At 38.8% G+C, this 18,411-nt stretch overlaps 1 protein-coding gene across 6 annotated transcripts in view; it reads left to right on the top strand.

Annotated features, from left to right (window-relative positions):
* Positions 1 to 18,411, top strand: part of LOC111563314 (nck-associated protein 5-like) — an 82,208-nt gene that overhangs the window by 40,008 nt on the left and 23,789 nt on the right. For all 6 annotated transcript variants that reach the window (XM_055015156.1, XM_055015155.1, XM_055015154.1 and 3 more), the window contains 3 exons: positions 1,989 to 2,057; positions 3,933 to 3,971; positions 5,271 to 5,390. In XM_055015156.1, coding sequence (XP_054871131.1) covers positions 1,989 to 2,057; positions 3,933 to 3,971; positions 5,271 to 5,390 — 228 coding nt within the window. The remainder of the gene's footprint in view (positions 1 to 1,988; positions 2,058 to 3,932; positions 3,972 to 5,270; positions 5,391 to 18,411) is intronic.

Genomic DNA, 18,411 nt, shown 5'->3' with positions numbered 1-18,411 from the left:
GCCTTGCTAAGACATGCATTATCTCTCTTAAAAAAATCTGTAAACAAACAGAAAATGAAGCAAAAGATTCAAATTAAACTCCAAACAGCTAAAACACTGAGAGGTGTCCAGTATTTAGTAACTGATTTCATGCAGGATATGTGCCTTTACTGTAAATGCCTAATGCTGCGTCCTGCATCCAGATGTCACAATAATTATGCATGAATTACCAGCATGGATGCTCGATGGAAATGATTCAGTAGTATTTAATTTTCTACGGCAGCACTATGGTCTAATACTGAGGACGGCCTGTAAAACCAGTTTGTCATTAGTGATGATCTTTTAAAAGTGGTTCCTTAAATCCATTTTCCTGCCTACTTTTAGGACCCTAATGGGTAATTCTGAATGTACTAGTGTTCTATCTTATGCTGTTGCCTCTTCATGGTTTCTGCTTTTATTTTATCCACATTGTAATTAAACTTTAATGCCAAACTGGAGAAACATTAGCGGGTTTCCCATTTAGTTTAAAACTACTTTGCAGTGATTATGGCACACTTGGGTACCTTCCATATAATCTACCATAAAAAAAAAGAAATATTTGATATGAAAACCACAAATATGAGCTAGAAGATAAATAATAAAAACAGTGAGGTTGCTGTGCTTTTTGATTGAGGAGATATGGCTGACTTCTCTCAGCCTCTCAACCAAATAGTTATTTTTGGTTTAGGAATTAGAGACTTAAGCCTAAAACAGTGATTGATGCAATGCCTTCTCTGTAGATCAGCCACATTAATTGTGCAAAAACAAGGATGAGAGAGCACCGCTGTAAGCCACCAAACACTTTAAAGTGATTTATTTTAACAGAATGATCGTTTTTTTCAGATGTAATATCTCCTGCAGATGCAAAAACAGTTTAAGTCTCATTACAAGCTTGAATCTAATATAGACTGGCATTTAATTTATTTTTTTTTTACTTACAGTCTGCTGCATAGGATGTTAATCAGTAATGGTCATTTGTAAAGGTGATGTATTGGCACTGCAATACCAAGAGTGAACTCACATACCATGGTCTAAATAAGGGCTGAAACACCGAAAATTCAGTCTCAGAACTTGGACTTCCCTGACCTTTACACAATCAATGCTTGTAAGCCTCCAGGATGATCTGTGGCCTTTGAAACGCTCCTAAGTTTCCTTCCTAAGAAAAGACAGAGTCAAAGAAAACTATACAACCATGTGGTTCATTGTCAGTAGTCTCAAGCTATTATAATTTCAAGTGTCATTTCAGCAGCCAGTTGTGGAAGCAGGTTGTGATACTGTGGTGATCATCTCTGGCTGTTACCTTGCGTTAGAGTTAAGACAGTGCTGAGCTGTGAAGGGTGACTTCTTCTTTGAACCCTGCTAACTCCTACGATCAGCCATTTCTGTGATTTTCTCTGAACTTGTTGTTCTGAGGAGTCGCCCACAGCGTTTAAGTGAAAACAAGCCAGCACAGGTGGCCAAGCCTTTAAGATTTACTGGATTAATCATTTCAGTGGAAACTCACCCATGGAGTTCCCAGAATGGCTTCTGTTACCTGTCGGGCAAAACCTCTGTCAGTAATTAAATTATACCTGGGGTACCTCAAGTCAGCCTTACAGACACAGTGTGGGTCTGCAGGATGGAGCCTGAATGCTTGAAAGTTAATGCATCATTTATTTAAAACCATAATTTTCCAATGAACCCACAAACCTCTCAGTGCTGCAGGCAGAAAGCCTCTGTCTACTCGGTTACCTGTCTAGCTTTCTGTGTGTCTGTCCATCTCTGAGACAACTAAGAAAATAGCATTAAAGGCTCACATTTTCCATATTGCTTATTTGTTTTTGATGGAATTAAGCCAAGTATCTGTCCTGCATGTCTGTCTTAGTGTCACCAAGTTTTTCGAAATTAAATTTCAACCTAGACATGGCAACTCTTTCGATAATAATTGTCGTGTTTCATCCAGTTTACCTGTGTGTGTTATGTCTCTGCAGGCGGAGAACTCTGCTCTGTCGATGGAGAACGACAACCAGAGGAAGCAGTATGAACGCTGTTTGGATGAGGTGAGTGTTCTCACAGTATGTTCAAAAACAACCATCATTTATTGTTGAGAGAGGTCCTGGGCTCAAATCCTGGACAAGCCCCCAATTTGTCATAACTCGGCAAATATGCTTTGACAAAAATGGGAGACGACGCAGGTATTGCCAGCAAAATGTTTTTATTATTAAATTAAAATGTTAATAATAACGATGATGTGAGGTGTGTGAGTCAATTAATCAAGCAATGATGACAAGTGGGCTGCAGAGGTCTCATGAACTACATTTGTTGCTTCCTCTTGCTGTCAGCCTTTATAAGTTAAACTAATTATCTCCTCTGGCTTCATAGCTATAGGCCTGAGAGTGCTGTCAATCTTTTCATCTGTCCTTCAGCCAAAAAGTGAATTTTGTAAGTAAGGTGGAATCTTGATGCGGATAGCTAGTTTTAGCATTTAGATTGGAGGCAGAGGGAAATTGATAGCTTGGTTTTGTCCAAATAAAAAAATACACAGTCTTTTAAAACTCATAAACACTTTTTATCTCAAATTTAAAAACAAACCGTGGCTTTACACGATACAGTTTGCTAATGAGTATTAGAGGTGCCGATAGTTGGATTTTTCTCTCAGAGTCAGACTAGCTGTTTACAGTTTATTGCTAAGCTAGGCTAATACTCTTCCAGCTTCCTATTTATAAGTCATGTCTTGGAAAGAAAGTCAATATGATTCTTCCCCCCCAAAATAATGATATATATTGCTTTAACTTTAAACTCCAGACAGTTACCTGGTGTTCAGGATGTAGAGGTGACTATAAGCTTCTGTAGCTATGACACACATGCACACTCACACTATTATCTACGGTATTTGTGAAGTCTGTAGAGGAAAACCTGGAGAGGGGAGCTTCTCTAATTGAAGTGGACACCACAGAGCTGCTGGTGATATGAGAATAAGTGCTGAAGGAGCGAGCCTTGGCGTTGAGGAGCAGACTCCCAGCCTGTGGGCAGTCTAACTGCACTGCTTCCCTCTTCTCCCTGACAGCACTTTGAAAGTCTCTCCATCTTCCTTCCATCTCCTTCCAACTGCCAACACTGTGCCACTTTATTTTTTTCTGGCAGCCTTCACTAATGGCCTTGCTGCCGTAGAGATTGCTGCCCATGTGAATTGGTGATGGAAATTTCAGAGTTTCTGCGGTGGGATTAATTTCTCTTCTGCTGCTTTTCAGTCTTATTATGCACATGAATCTTTTTTTTTTTTTTTCCTAAGACGGGAGCATTCAGAAGGCTTCCTGTCATGGTCTGAATGAGCTGAGGCGAGTCGTTTTGATGGAAAGATGAAAGAGGTGGTGGGGAAATCATTTTGTGGCACAAAAAAGTGGAAACATAGTTATTATTCCAGTGTCAAGATATAATATATGCTTCCACTTCTGAAATCAAAATAAGCAGGAACGAAAGCATTTCAGATTGTGCTTTTTTTCTATAAAAACTAAACTCAACTTTTTCATCTCTACAAATTCATACAGAATACAGAACAGAAAAGTTAGGTCAGTCTTGTCATATTTACATCAAGGCAAACTAAATACATTTTGCAGACAGTGAAGTTATGTTCTCTGGAACAGACATTTGTTTGGATTTTTAACTAGAGATAGATATGTTTTATATACTGAGGATAAAGTTAGACTACAGCTGTGTGATGTTGGACTCTGTGATGCAACATGCTGCCAACTTGTCCTCGCAGCATTTTACATGCCTCTGAAATCTCATTGATGATGTTTGTACTAGGTCATTTTCATTTACAGTCTCGCTGTGTCTCAAAGCACCAAACAAAGTTCTGAACCCCCTCTAAATACATGACCAAACTCATAATACATTTTACTGATATTTTTTATACTTTTCTTTCACTTTCTCAGGTGGCTAACCAGGTGGTCCAGGCCCTCCTCACACAAAAGGTTTGTCTTTCTCTCTGCAGTACTGAAGCGTCATTAAAGCACTCAGCCATTTTAATCAATCAGAGGAATAAGGACTGTAATAATGATGAGCAGCTAACATAAAAAAGGATTAATGGCATGTGTCTTTCCTCATAATCTTTGGAAGTAAAAGACAATATAAAATCATTTGCTGGTATTGTAGGTGGTGTAAAAAGAAGTACAACTTGCAGCATTTTAGCATTTGAAAGAACAGAATTGTGAACGAAAGTTATATGACAAGTACTCAAGAATAACACCATCTATAATAACAGTGAGCTTCACTGATGACAGTGACTTGATGTCCTTGTGTTCACATGAGAACATGCTGGTCATTCAAATTTCAAAGTAGTATGAAATTTGTTTTGTAAAGGACTTGTTGGTCTTGACTTGAGCCTTAGCCAAGACTCGAGCTATGTGACTACCTTGTCCCTTGTCCTTAAACCACAACATCACTGTTCAGAATTAAACTGCTTTGGATATCGCAGTGAGTGCTGGATTACTTCACAGCATGGAACACTTTTAAAGCGTGCAGAGAAAATTGGACAGAAAATGTACACGGAGAAACACTTAGGGTGGGGCACACCAATAATCTAGAATACTGAAGAATGTAATCCTAATAAGCGCTAACAACACCAATTTTGAGACCTAGAGGCAGAACAGTGCACAAATACGTTTATGTTCCAAATCCTCCATAAAGCATATAGAAATTATCCATCCATTATCTATACACCGCTTAATCCTCATTAGGGTCTCAGGGGGGCTGGAGTCTATTCCAGCTGACTTAGGGTGACCTGTCACCTGTCTATCACAGGGCTACATATAGAGACAAATAATCACACTCACATTCACCCCTACGGACAATTTAGAATCACCAGTTACACTCAGCATGTTTTTGGACTGTGGGAGGAAGCCAGAGTACCCGGAGAAAACCCACACATGCACAGAGAGAACATGCAGAAAGAAGACCCCAGCCCAGGCTGGGACACAAACCGGGAATCTTGTAGCTGCAAGGCAAAAGTGCTAACCACCGAGCCGCTGTGCAGCCCCTACAGAAATTATAATAAACAAAAAATGAATGTTCTTGTAATGAGACAGGTCACCAAAAACTGCTTGTAATATTTATATTTTGTTGTGTTTACATAAAAACTCCCAGGTTTTAGAGCACTGCCGTGTGTATCCTAAATGAATGCAGCTTTGTGACCTGTGGCTGGTGAATTAGCATCTGACACTGAAGTATCTCTGTCAGTCACACTCATCTGTCCATTTTTCATTTGTTTCTAGGACTTGAAAGAGGAATGTGTGAAGCTGCGGACCCGTGTGTTTGACTTGGAGCAACAAAACCGCATACTGAGCGTGCTGTTTCAACAGCGTGTCAAAATGTCCACGATTCCTGTCTCCCAGGTAGGATAACATGGTGCGATGGATACAGACACTGACAGAGCAAGGCTGCTTCAAGGCTGTTTGAATTTTACATGAGCAGTGCTCCACTTCTAAAGGTTACTAACTTTAAAAAGGACCACAAAGACACAGAAATCTACTCAGGACGTATTTAATCAGAGTTTTAAAGTTGGATTTAAATCCTTCTTCCTTTCCTAATTAGTACAGTTATTGTTAGAGTTGCTTGCTTGAGTACACTGCAGGTCATCAAACAAGCAGCTCCATCCCTTAACCTTCTGTTCTTCTATGCTAATCATGTCAGAATTTTACCTAAGAGTGAGCCAGAACCTTCTCCTACAGCAAAGTGGTGGTGCAGAAATCCTAGACAAAACTGAACATGTTCTTCTAATTGGAGTATTCGGAACCATATAGAGAGGATGGCTGGTTAAAACTGTTCATTTGAGCTCTACCACTAACTGCACTGCAGAGCTTTAAAGCTGCACTCATCATAATTGTTATACAAAAAAAAGTCATTAAATTACTATGTGTACGTTAAGAGGCGTCACTCATAGTCACTAACCCACTGAGAGTTGTCACCTGACTCTGCTGTTCCTCTCAGTTCTACAGAGCATCTTTTCACTTATTTTTTGATTTTCTTCATTTGTTCTTTTCCAACAAGAATCGATCTTCAGCAAACCACCACCAAACAGCAGATAAATGTAGCAACTAGTGAACATAATGGCACATTTAGCAGTTAAACAGCAAGATGTAGACATTTGTATACCTTCAGGAGCAGGTGGAGATCCAAAATAGAGCTAAAAGGGGTGAGAATATTAGACTTACAATCTTCTGGTGGCCAGGAACCTCCATCGATCCGTTATCTAAATACTGCTTCATCTTCTGTAGGGTTGCGGGGGGCTGGAGTCTATCCTAGCTGACTTAGGGCGAAGGCAGGGACATCAGTCTATCACAGCGCTACATATAGAGAGAAACAATCACACTCACATCAATATCTACGGACAATTTAGAATCATCAGTTAACCTCAGCATGTTTTTGGACTGTGGGAAGAGGCCAGGAACTTGAATGAGAATACATGCTAATGTTACTTTTTGTCTTCTGGCTGTAGTAATGTGCAGCACTTACTTAACTTTATTTAATGTGTTTACCATAATAACATCTTGATATCAATATTTTATTTTTAGATTGTACTACAAAAAAATGCAATAATTCCATGTTAATGCCACGCAGCCACCAATCTTAGATCACTCCAGCTGGTAAACAGTGACTACAACACACTCTTTCATCACTATGGCACTCACATGGCACTAAGACCTGCCAGCATTTGTTTTTTCATATTATTTGAAACCTGAACAAAAGTTTGAGGGCAGTCTTTCATTGTGACAGCAAAAGCTATGGAAAGGAGTTTTGGTTGCCTGATATGTAAATGAGACAAGGGTAGGCAATGTCAAAAGTGTCCATTAAACACTGATGAAATTTGAGGCAAGGAGCCTGTTTAGGACAGCAAAAGTCACAACAATTAGTATTCAATGATACCTTTAGAAGGTGTCTTTCTTCATTCGTTTACTGCTGTCTGGCAAAATGTATTGTTAATTATTTGACTGTTGCTCAATTTCCCCCTTTCATGGAGTCACTGTAAACTAACAAACTGATAAATTCAGTGTTTTTTTCCCTCCATCTTTTTGCCTTTGTAATAATAGTGATGTGTAACGGGCACAGCAGCGGGGATAGAAAACAACCTTCCACAATGTCATAGTAGTTTAAATAAGGACATCTTCAGTTAAAGCAGTAGCAGTAAAGCAGCTTACTGGAAATCCGTAAAACTACTGTTTGAGGTGAATTTGTATGCAACACATATTCTTACACTCAATATCTTCTTTTATACACAGGCTGCTTTTCTTCAACTCAGGCTAGCTGACATGGTAGACACTGAACATGGCAAATTAGCTCAGTACATAAGAATAAGTGATCTCTGTCTTCAAGCACATCAAATGACAGCATGAATGAAAGGCACTGAAGGCTTAAACACAGCAGCAGTGTCTTCATTAAATCCATGGCTCTGACCAGATTACTGGAGCTAATAGCCAGCGGTGGATTTGTGTGTCTAAAGGATGACAACATGTAGACTTTGTGTCTTTACCTTTGCTTCTGGCAATTTCTAATCCACAGGTTGACTGAATCTCTTTTTTAAGTAAATTGGAAATGTTATAACTCTTCTGACAGGCTCCACTTAGCTACTTTTATCATTTTCAGACAATAATGAGTCATGATGCACAGGGCAGACTGAATCAACATGTTTTTACCTGATCAAATCCATTTAGATTGGAAGCATGTTTTCAAGGGCCACACAGTGGCTTGGTGGTTAGCACTTTTGCCTTCCAGCTACAAGATCCCTGGTTCCCGGCCTTCCCAGGATCTTTCTGCAAGCAGTTTGCATGTTCTCCCTGTGCATGTGTGAATTTTCTCCAGGTCCTCCGGCTTCCTCCCAGAGTCTAAAAATGTGCTCAGGTTAATTGCTAATTATAAATTGTCCATAGGTGTGAATGTGAGTGTGATTGTTTGTCTCTATATGTAGCTCTGTGATAGACTGGTGGCCTGTCCAGGTGTACCCTGCCTTCACCCTAAGTCAGGTGGGATAGACTCCAACCCCCCTCAACCCTACAGGGGATTAAACGGTGTATATATAATGGATGGATAGTATGTTTCAAGTCAGAATGGTAAGCTGTCATGCTTTCCAAAGATGAAATATAGTATATTCATGCATAATTCAATACCCAGCGCTCCTAACATATGAAGGATCCAGTTTGAAAAACTCTTTAAAATCTGAATTAATTTTGGTTTGTTTTACCAAGCCAATTTTTTTATTTTTTTTGTAAGATACTATATAGGAAAAAAGGCAAAACTTTTTATATTTGTTGCAGTAATACACTTGATCTGTCAGTCAGTACAACAGAGATGTGTTGCAATGGGCAGAAACAAAAATGAAATGTACAATGGTGAAACTTAGTTCATGAATTTTAGCTCAGTTGACAATCCTGCAATGAATAATTGATGACAGATGATATTTTGATGGACAGATTGTTCTTTAAACATTCTGAGATGAACACTGAAAGCAAAAAATGGATGGCCGAGCTCAGCTTGTGAGCCCTTTATTTTAGTTCTACATTCAAAAAAGGTGTAAGCTGTATTGACAGGAACGTTGGATTATTAAACTGCAATGAGGATCTCTCCCTGTCATTCTACCAGCGGGAACACACATGCTTATTGAAGCCAATTCCAAGCACATGACACCCTTGAAGTGAGCGCTGTGCTATTGAATAGCTGCTCTGCAAATAGCAGTGCAGCGTGCTACTTTTCTCCTTACTCTAATTATTTCTGTTAGGTTGCAGGGATGTAGTCCTCAGCCGAGAGTCCAGCCCTAATAGAGTGTCTTGTTTTTGAGTTGTCCTTCACTCCTGGTCAAATGTTTTTATTCTGTATTTAGCAGTGAACATTTTTAGATAAATCAGGTTAAAACTGTACATTTGAATGGAAACTGTTGATTGCGGTTGTAGAAATTCTTGTCAGGATTGTCCTCAATTTTCTTGTACAAACACCTAGCTGCTTTGCTGTTTTGGAGAAAAACAAGAAACCATTCCCTAATGAAAACTATCTCTTCATAGGTCAGATAAGTTACAGCAGCACACAATACAACACATCAACATCAGACTTTCATCAACATTTCAGCATCAAAATTCGACCATAAACATAACAGAGAACAACACTTTCAATGGCTTTAGAATGTGGAGGTGCAGACACAACTCTCCAAAATCCGCAAAGTAAAGGCTGACTTTTGGCGTGATCTATTTTTCTTCTAATATTTTACATCTATTACACCTTGAGATGCCCGTGAAAACCCAACTTTTACACTGATAAGATACAGAAAGTAAGTGGAAGATTAAATTTTTTTTCCCATCACTTTTCTTCAGTTTTTTCGAATCATCCTTAACATTTGGAAAATAGTAAATTCATCAAAACAATTACAACTAACAGCTCCACACAATGGATCATTTGCAAAAGCCTGTAACTTTCCTAAAAGTAGATGCATATTAGTGGACATGCCAGTGATATCAGAATGACAAGTCTTTGTGTCATTGACAGACAGACCAACAGACAGACAAATGTACGTCGATTGTCACATAACTCTGCTGTTCCTTGGCGGAGTAACAATGAAGTCTTACCCATAATTTCACTAAACCTAACCTGATGTGTTGCAGAAATGTCTTCAGAGACAAAACATGAAACTTCATACATGAAGTTACTCTGAAACGAACTGTAGTAAATGTTTGAAGTATCTCATTCTACATGTTACAGTTCATGGTGGATTGACGTGAGGTTGACAGCAATAACTTTCTTTATCTGGGAGATAAGTTTGATTTTCACATGTTAAATTTTTGACGCTTGTTCTTTTTAGATGTGTAATTGGTCTTGACCAGAGTACTGAAAGAATCTAAGCCAAAATCTTTTGAAACTCTTCAAATCCTAATCAAGTCACCCTTCTCTCTCTTGCAGAGTCATAATCATTATGCAGAAGGCAGGCAAGAAGTTTCAAGTTGCTTTGTTTCTAAAGGTCTCTTTGAATTGTCAGGGATCCCAGCATGATTCCTCTCCTCTGACAAACTCACACTATCTGTATTCAGGGAACCAGTTTGCTATCAAAGACTGAATGGTTAATTAGCCAAAATCCTGAATATCCTGTATGATATGTACACTGTAGAAATTCCTTTTTCCAGCTTCACATGAGTTGTACTAGAAAGTTTAACAATGCACATACCGGGTCATTAAGTATGCCGCGAGGTTTTCAGAGCTGGATATTCTGTCCTTCATCTTTAACCTTTTCTGTAAAGGTCAAACTTGCACACTCTGCTAAAAGAGGGATTCAGTCTTTGTAGAAGAATTGTATGTATCACTGCTGGGATGTTTAGCTGCTTCTGCTGGAAACAACATGCAGACATTGTTTCTTCACCTCAGATTGAATGGGTTATTGTGGTTAATTTACTGATTTAACATTTTTTATTGTGTTGTTTTGTTTGCGTTTTGGAAAGTCATGTGCATTTCTTTGGTGACACAGTATACCGGCACTCTTCTAAGTTGATTATTAGTTGCCACTTTAGTTTTTTTCTTATTAAAGAATAGACTGTTTCACCTGCAGTCTTTCTCCATTATGCGGCCAAACACTCGAGCTGAATTCTCCCTGATTGAACATTCTTTCTTCCATTAGACACTCAGCTAAACCGTTATTAGCTTCTTCTCAGCCTAAAAATTACACTTTATTGTCATGTGTTTGTTAGGTGCTATTTCACATTGTTAGATGGATTTTTACAGCTGAAAAAAAGTTCAGAATGGTAATAGCCTTGCTGTCAGCATGAAAAACCCAAACTTTTATGTGCCAAATGCTGAGCCTTTGATTCACTAATACAGCTTTCCCAGTCATCCAGGAGGCTACATTAGTAGTGTAATAATTATCTCACGCCTAAAGCTTGAATATTAACAACAGTTGTTACATTTGTCTCCAGTAAAGTCACTAACAAAAGTTTGGAGACCAAACCTTGCATTTAAATCACTGACTGTGAACATTGTCATGCTGAGAAGTTACTGATGTTACCTCCGGCTGTGACCACCTGCTGGACAGCTAAGCAGCTAATTTTATTTGTTGTTATGATTAATGGATGAATTCGGTGAAGGCAGGGAGTTTATATGATAACCCTGATGCACAGAAGGTTAAAATGATCAACAATGTTTTAACTGATTTTTTGGCTATGGTAAATACATGTCATTATCTTATATGTTAATAGTCATGTAAACGGATGGCAGTTTACCTTCGTAGGGAAGCTCTTGGATTTGTGTGTCTGTACATCTGACAAATGTAAGTTCAATGTTCTCTTTGATTTTGGTCTACACTGAATCCTCATGGAAATATCTGGCTCTTAAACAGCTAAATGGTGTGAGTCATAAAACCAAATGAACTCTCTGTACATCTATTTCACGAGGCAAGTGCATAGGAGAAAGACGGACATATGCAAAAGTTTCAATAAGACTCCCACACACTGTCTAACTTGCAAATATACGTTTATTAGTATGAAATTATGGTGCTAGACCTTCATCAGGCAGATAGTTTGGTACAAAGAGAGAAGCCATCTTAATAAGAGAGAGTGGCTGTGAGTCAGCAATCAATGAACATACTCCACATACCATAACGATTTCTGAGTATATAGTGGCTACTGTGTTGTTTTACAGCAAAAAGTCTGTCATTCATTCATAAGTTTGTTTAACATAATAGATTTTCATTGACTCAATAGCCAAATAATTCCTGTCATACTGAGAGTGGAAATCTATACCTATTAAATGCTGTATTTTCTACCACTGATTATAAATCTAGCTGTATTAAAATTGCCTAATTTAAATAATACTATTGTTACTGTTATGTGATGAGTTATGGGATAAACGGCATATGTTTGTCCTTCCGTCTGTGCACAACATTACTCAAAAACGGACTAACGGATTCGGATGAAATTTTCAAGGAAGATCAGAAACGACGCAAAGACCAGGTGATTCGATTCTGGCAGTGATGCGGCTTATAGTCTGGATCCACTAATTTGTTAAAGATTTCTGTATTATTGCAAGATATCAGCATGGCGTCACTGTAACTATGACTACAGGTGAACACTACGTCAGCTGCCTGCTGATGATCAAGTGATTGCGATCCTACTAGAGATCGACCGCTGTGGACGTATCGAGATTTATTCGTCAGAAATCATACAACAACTGAGCAGCCTTGTATTAGTTATTGTCCAAGTCAGTCTGAAATGACCAGAACCAGATAAGAAACACCCCCTCTTTTAAAAGTTGATGATTTATCAAAGTTACACAAACGCCTGGATCTGTGTGTCATTGGTGGTGTCACACACATATGATTTAAAGCCATTGTGTGTAAAGTTTCTGGATGGTCGCCTCTAGACCAGATGAGCAGTATGATTACTGCAACAAGAAATCAAAGCCTTTGCACTTCCACAAAGTGGGAGCAGAGATGCCAAAATCCATTAGGCTCTACAGTGTTCCAACTGCAGAGAGCGTTTGAAAAAAAACAAATGGAACACAGGTCATTTTATTGTTCCCATTACTGATGGGGACAATGAAATGTGATGGGGAGGAGGTAATGTGTGAGGAGGGATGGAGGGGTGTGATATGGGAGACATGACACTCTAATTGTGTATCAATTCGCCAGATAATGCAGAGGTAATTATGTACGAATTATTGAAATGGAAAATTTGTTTTTGACTGCGAGTTATGCTTGTTAGGTTCCTTAATCACTATGACAGCACACCTGTTCCCCGTCAGGTTGACTGACTCGGAGCGAGGTTACAGCAAAGCTGCTCACGACACACAAGAGATAACAAAAGAGTGAACAAAACAACTCTTTCTCTTCTTTCTAGTCTTTTGCTGATAGACTGTGTAGGTCAATTAGAGGCAAGAGAGCACAAATAAAAGGTGTGTGAATAAGAAAAATGCTTCCATTTTATGCTTTAAAACCCACTCTTTTCAATGGATACCATTCAGTGTTGTTATCAAGCAGCTTTCTTGGATTGAACTAGGTGAACCTACTGAACTTACCCCATTGACCTGGGTTCAACTCCAGTCCAAGGCCAATTACAGCATGTCATCCCTTATCTCTCCTCTGCTTTCTCTCTAAAATAAAGACAGAAAAACAGCAAAAATGAATGTTTAAAAAGTAGAATCCCCTGTGATTTCAAACTCAGACACCACTCACTAAACACCATCTAAACACCAAACAATTGCTCGATCATAGCTTAGCAACTATAACTGCAATGTACTGATCTGCTCTAATATAAACTGCAAAAAGTGAACAAGCAACCAGCTTACTACTTACAGTTGTAACAATGTGCTAGAGATGTGATGTTTGTGAGCAAGTCAGTCATTTGAATGGCTCTTTTAAGTGAATGATGAGAATCGGTTCACAGTTAAGAGTCGTTCGTATGTGCAAATTGCCCACACTTTCTTCACGTGTCACCTGAGTCTGAGTTGTCCACACTGCCTTCATGTGAAAAACTAATGACATCTCCAAGTTTGAGCTGTCCACAGCACGCTCCATTCACGTGAACGCAGCTATATATGCAGCTAAGTTAGAGGAGGAGTGTGAGCACCGCAGAGCCACATTTACCACTTTATCAGGGCGGAGGAGATAGCGACAGAAAAAGAAAAACATTAAATGAGCCAGAATCAACGGAAACGTAGCAGCATTTGGACACACTTTTCTGGGGACGACGTAACAAAAATAATCTAAACCACACAAGAACATTTTACCAATAAAGAAAAAACATATAAAAAATAATAAATAAGAATAAGATGTATATAAAAATATAAATAAGACTCATTAGAGTATATATTGGTGGGATGTGTGAGTTTGAATTATTCTGATCCAAATCGTATCTTATCGGAACTGCTACCAGTGATTGTTTCCTTGATGAAAACGAGTTACCCCTGGTTGACTTCCAAAAACTAAATACATAACAACGAGCCAGTCATTTGAACGGCTCTTTGAAAGGAACGGCTCCCCAACATCCGACTCCCTTCAAAGAGCCACAAATCCCATCTCCACTGCCAGCTGTCAGTTCAACCACTTAAATCAATGACTGCCTAAAATGCATTTTTATTTACTTCTATCTGAGATCAAGAGCACAGTGTACCATGAACATTTTTCAGTTTTGTCAAAATTATCAGTAGAACCAGCATAAGTGCTGTTTAGAAGCAGCTCAGCAAATGGTTGAGTTGATACACTCAACACATGCAGCAGCCCATCATGGGATGTAGGCTGCAGGGACCAGCATGGTGTCCTGATGACCTCTGGCAGTGCATTACTTTCCTTCAAGGATTAGGCTGTGACTCTTGTGGGTCTTTTATTAAATGGACTGTTTACAGCGACAGCATCGTGTCCCTTTGTCTCTGTGCCAGGGAGTCCTGGCTGTTAAAAGTCTCGTGGCTCTCTGACGGGGTCGTCTGTCACAATATTATTGCAATTCAGCAGCCGAGCGACACTCGGGAGACTTGGCACTGCGAGGGTGTTTAAACAGTGGCAGGTGTCTCTTTTCTCGGATAAATATCCTGGGAGGGCTGCGGTGAAAGATAAAGACAAATATATAATGAAGTCAAATTTGTTTGCCCCTTTGAAGTGCTTTAAGCAGCATTTAATTTTGCTGGTGTGTGAAGTCATTTAACAAAGTGCAGTTTATTTACTCATTTTGAAGTGTCAGAAAATGCATTTGCTTCTGCCTAGCAGGGAGATTTACAAGACAGGTGCAATCGACAGCACAAATAGCAGCTTTCCTGAGGGGCCTCTTTTACATAAGGTTTACACGCACAGACTTTCTTTTCCAACAAGGTTTACCACTGGCAAAAAGTTGATGGAGACCAGAGTGCACTGACTGTCTTAAATTCTCAGTCATTTCAAAGCTTAATTATCTTTCTCTGACCACACTCGTCACTTGTATTCAATAGTCATTATTAGATAGATATTAACGATAACTAGAGCAGCAGCATTCACCATGCACAGCTACAAGCTCCTCAGTCTGCATGTTTTCCACCATTTCACTGCTGCTTCTCTTGCCTTCAGTGTGTGCTGACACCAAAGTAACCTGCAGTGCATGTCCAGCCCAGCGTCCAGCCCAGCAGGCAAAACACCGAGCAGCAGAGAGGAGGTGAAGGTGACATAAAAAAAAGAAAAGACAGCAAGGTGTAGATGAGCGAGAAGTATTAATGACCTGGAGCCTGAAGACAAGGAGCTGGATAAGACAGTAGTTGGTGCGTGTGATTGTGAATGAGCTGAGAGCACTGAAGATGGGAACTGTTTCAAAGAACAGTGGAGAAAGCTGGTCTGAGGAGCAGGTGAATAAGTGTAACTTTGCTTTGGGCGGCTCAGGGGGATGCATGGATGAATTTTGATGAGATTGGGAAATTTAAAGTGAACTTATAAGTCCATTGAAGCTTAAGTGCGTTGTCCTTGTGTCTGAATGGTCTGTCGATCAGCAGATTGGTTCAGCGGCAGTGAGACTGAAAATCGCTTAACAGCAAATTACCGTTTCGGTACTGAGAACATGCCAAGATTTCACGTTTTTTCAGGTTTTAAATAGATATGAACCATAAAAAGCAGGCGGAAAAATGAAAGAATAGGGCTGGTTGTGTTCTATTTTTTTTTAGAATTGCCACAAAATTGATCCTGCTGTACTGTACTATTTGTGCATCCAAAGCCTGATATATTCCGTAGTCCAAAACTATACAATCGACATCAGTGAGCTACACTGTTGTAGTGAATGACCTGATGTTTCTTACAAAGAACATTATCAAAACCTGATGGAGAATCCACTGTATATTAATCCGCTCCTGAAAATAGTTCCCACCAATTGTAATATTTCATCTTTTCTGAGAAACATTTGCCCAAAATTATAGTACCCATCTGTTTTAAGAAATGACTGAAAATTTTCTTGAAATTAAACTATCAATCTGTGGACTTTTTGTGAAGATTTACAACAACACAAGTGGAACAGCAAGATGCAGTAATGCATTATTGGTTTAGTCTTTTTATGCTATTTATTTATAGAAAGGAAAAAGTACAGGCTAAATTTGACTCATCACATAATAATTGATACTAGTCTAATGATTGTAGAAGCTGGATTGGACATTATCACATGCTGAGGTCCTATACTGCATACTGCAATGCAAATACATCACTGTTTATGTTTATTTGTAACATGATAATTGCTGATCATCAAATGGTCTATGCAGAAATCTGTAGAACTGCAAGTGGTACAAAGCTAGTGGTTATATATCCATTACTAAATGTAACATAAAAATGTATGAAGGCATGGTTCTGTGAGATGCCTAGGATAAAAGTATCAGTGTAATGCCATATGGTCTGTGGAGAATCCTTCATAAGTTGTAGAACCACCAGCTGACATGAAGTGCTCTGTATTATTCTGGCTGAGAAGACTGGATGGATACGGGGTTATTATGATTTATTTACACACAAATCACACAAGGGCCTGCCACACAAGTCTATGTGTCCTGACTTTACACAGTGACAATTAGTGGATACATTTCCTCCTTTGTAGCCGTTTGTAATCCTTTAGAGAGTGTTAGTATCAATGTTGGGCAAGCTGCCTGCAAGGTGTAGTGATCTATGCTAGCAGTTACTCTACAGAGACGGCATTCAGACCGCACTGAAGGTTCTGCTGTGTTTGTTGCTTTCAAAATACTGGGGAAGATGTAACCTGTGTGGATGCTTTCACTCTGTTTGATCAATGAAAGAAATTTGCTATCGAACGCTATTTACGGCGACTCCACTCCCAACACTGTTTTGTATTGCACATTGTAGTTGTGATTGTTAATATTGTGTGATATTGAGTGTTTTAGGCTTTAATATGAGTCAAGCTCCAACATCCTTGGATAGTGCATGTCCCATAATGCAACTTGATAACATCTTTTGTTAGAACTTTTGTACTTGTTGAATATACACTATCGTTCAAAAGTTTGGGGTCAATCAGACAATTTCATGTTTTCCATGAAAACTCACACTTTTATTCATGTGCTAACATAATTGCACAAGGGTTTTCTAATCATCAATTAGCCTTTCATCACTATTAGCTAACACAATGTAGCATTAGAACACAGGAGTGATGGTTGCTGGAAATGTTCCTCTGTACCACTATGTAGATATTCCATTAAAAACCAGCCGTTTCCAGCTAGAATAGTCATTTACCACATTAACAATGTCTAGACTGTATTTCTGATTCATTTAATGTTATCTTCATTGAAAAAAAACTGCTTTTCTTTGAAAAATAAGGACATTTCTAAGTGACCCCAGACTTTTGACCAGTAGTGTACATGTTTTTAGTACTTCACACCTTCAGTTTGTAGCACAGGCTTTCTATGAAACACATGATCTCTCATTTAATTCTCTGAAACTCAAGTGGTTTCACAACTCAAAAATGTCCTTTATGCTGTAGGACACAGTTAAAATGACAAATTCTGACTGGGGTGTTTGGAGGGGACGCTGATTTGCACTACACTGCACATCAACTCTAGAAAGATTTTTTTACCATGCTGATAATCCAACCGCTTGCTGACAACTTGCTCTTCTCTGTTCTCTTCACTGTTTTTGAGTTATACTGCATTTATTTTACGGTTGATAAATGATTCATTTTCCTCTCAGTCTTTCTTGTCATCTCCTACCTGCTCTGTGTAAACCTGCAGTCTGCTGTTCACCAAAAAAAAAACCACTGAGTTTCTGTCACATGATGGTTTGTTGCAGCGGAGTTAAACATGGCTTCTCTATTGTGCTGAGAACCACAGATTTATTATTTTTTTTTAATTCTTACACTATCAAGTTGGGGCAATTGCTTTGTTTTTTAGTGAATTTTTAAATTACTCTTGTAAGATGAATTGATTTGAAGCTTACTTTGAATCATTTGTCCTGACGATACTTTACATTACATGACACATTCATGGACTGTCTGAAAGTTGAAGATCTGATGATTATGCTGTGATAAATGGTGTAATTATGGCTTTTAAACCCACTAGTGGGTTTTTGGTTCAGTTGAAAGACTAAATGCACTACTATCACTTCAACTAGTAATTGTAAGAAGGATTAGGAGAAGAACAAAACTGCTTCATACCAGTGATTGCAGTATAAAGTTCTCTGCACAGATCTTTCACAGCCAGGCGGGAAACTGGTTCAGTAGTTACACAAAACCAAGTCAATTTAGCACTTGTATTTATAGATATATTGTACATTTATTTATCCGCTCACTTTGCCTTCAGATAGATGGTCTTTAAAGTAGAATAAGCCTTGCACAGATCTCTCAAATCTGTTGTGAATAAGGGCCTTGTGATTCTTCTATTTAGAGAACCTTCTGATCATCTGAATGACTAAGTGGTAGCAACAGAAAAACTTTGAAGACGTGTCAATGTTGATAC

Source organism: Amphiprion ocellaris, chromosome 11 (assembly GCF_022539595.1).
Source record: "Amphiprion ocellaris isolate individual 3 ecotype Okinawa chromosome 11, ASM2253959v1, whole genome shotgun sequence".
Lineage (NCBI taxonomy): Eukaryota > Metazoa > Chordata > Actinopteri > Pomacentridae > Amphiprion > Amphiprion ocellaris.
The sequence above is the reverse complement of the archived record's forward strand: the minus strand, read 5'-3'. Positions and strand labels throughout refer to the sequence as shown.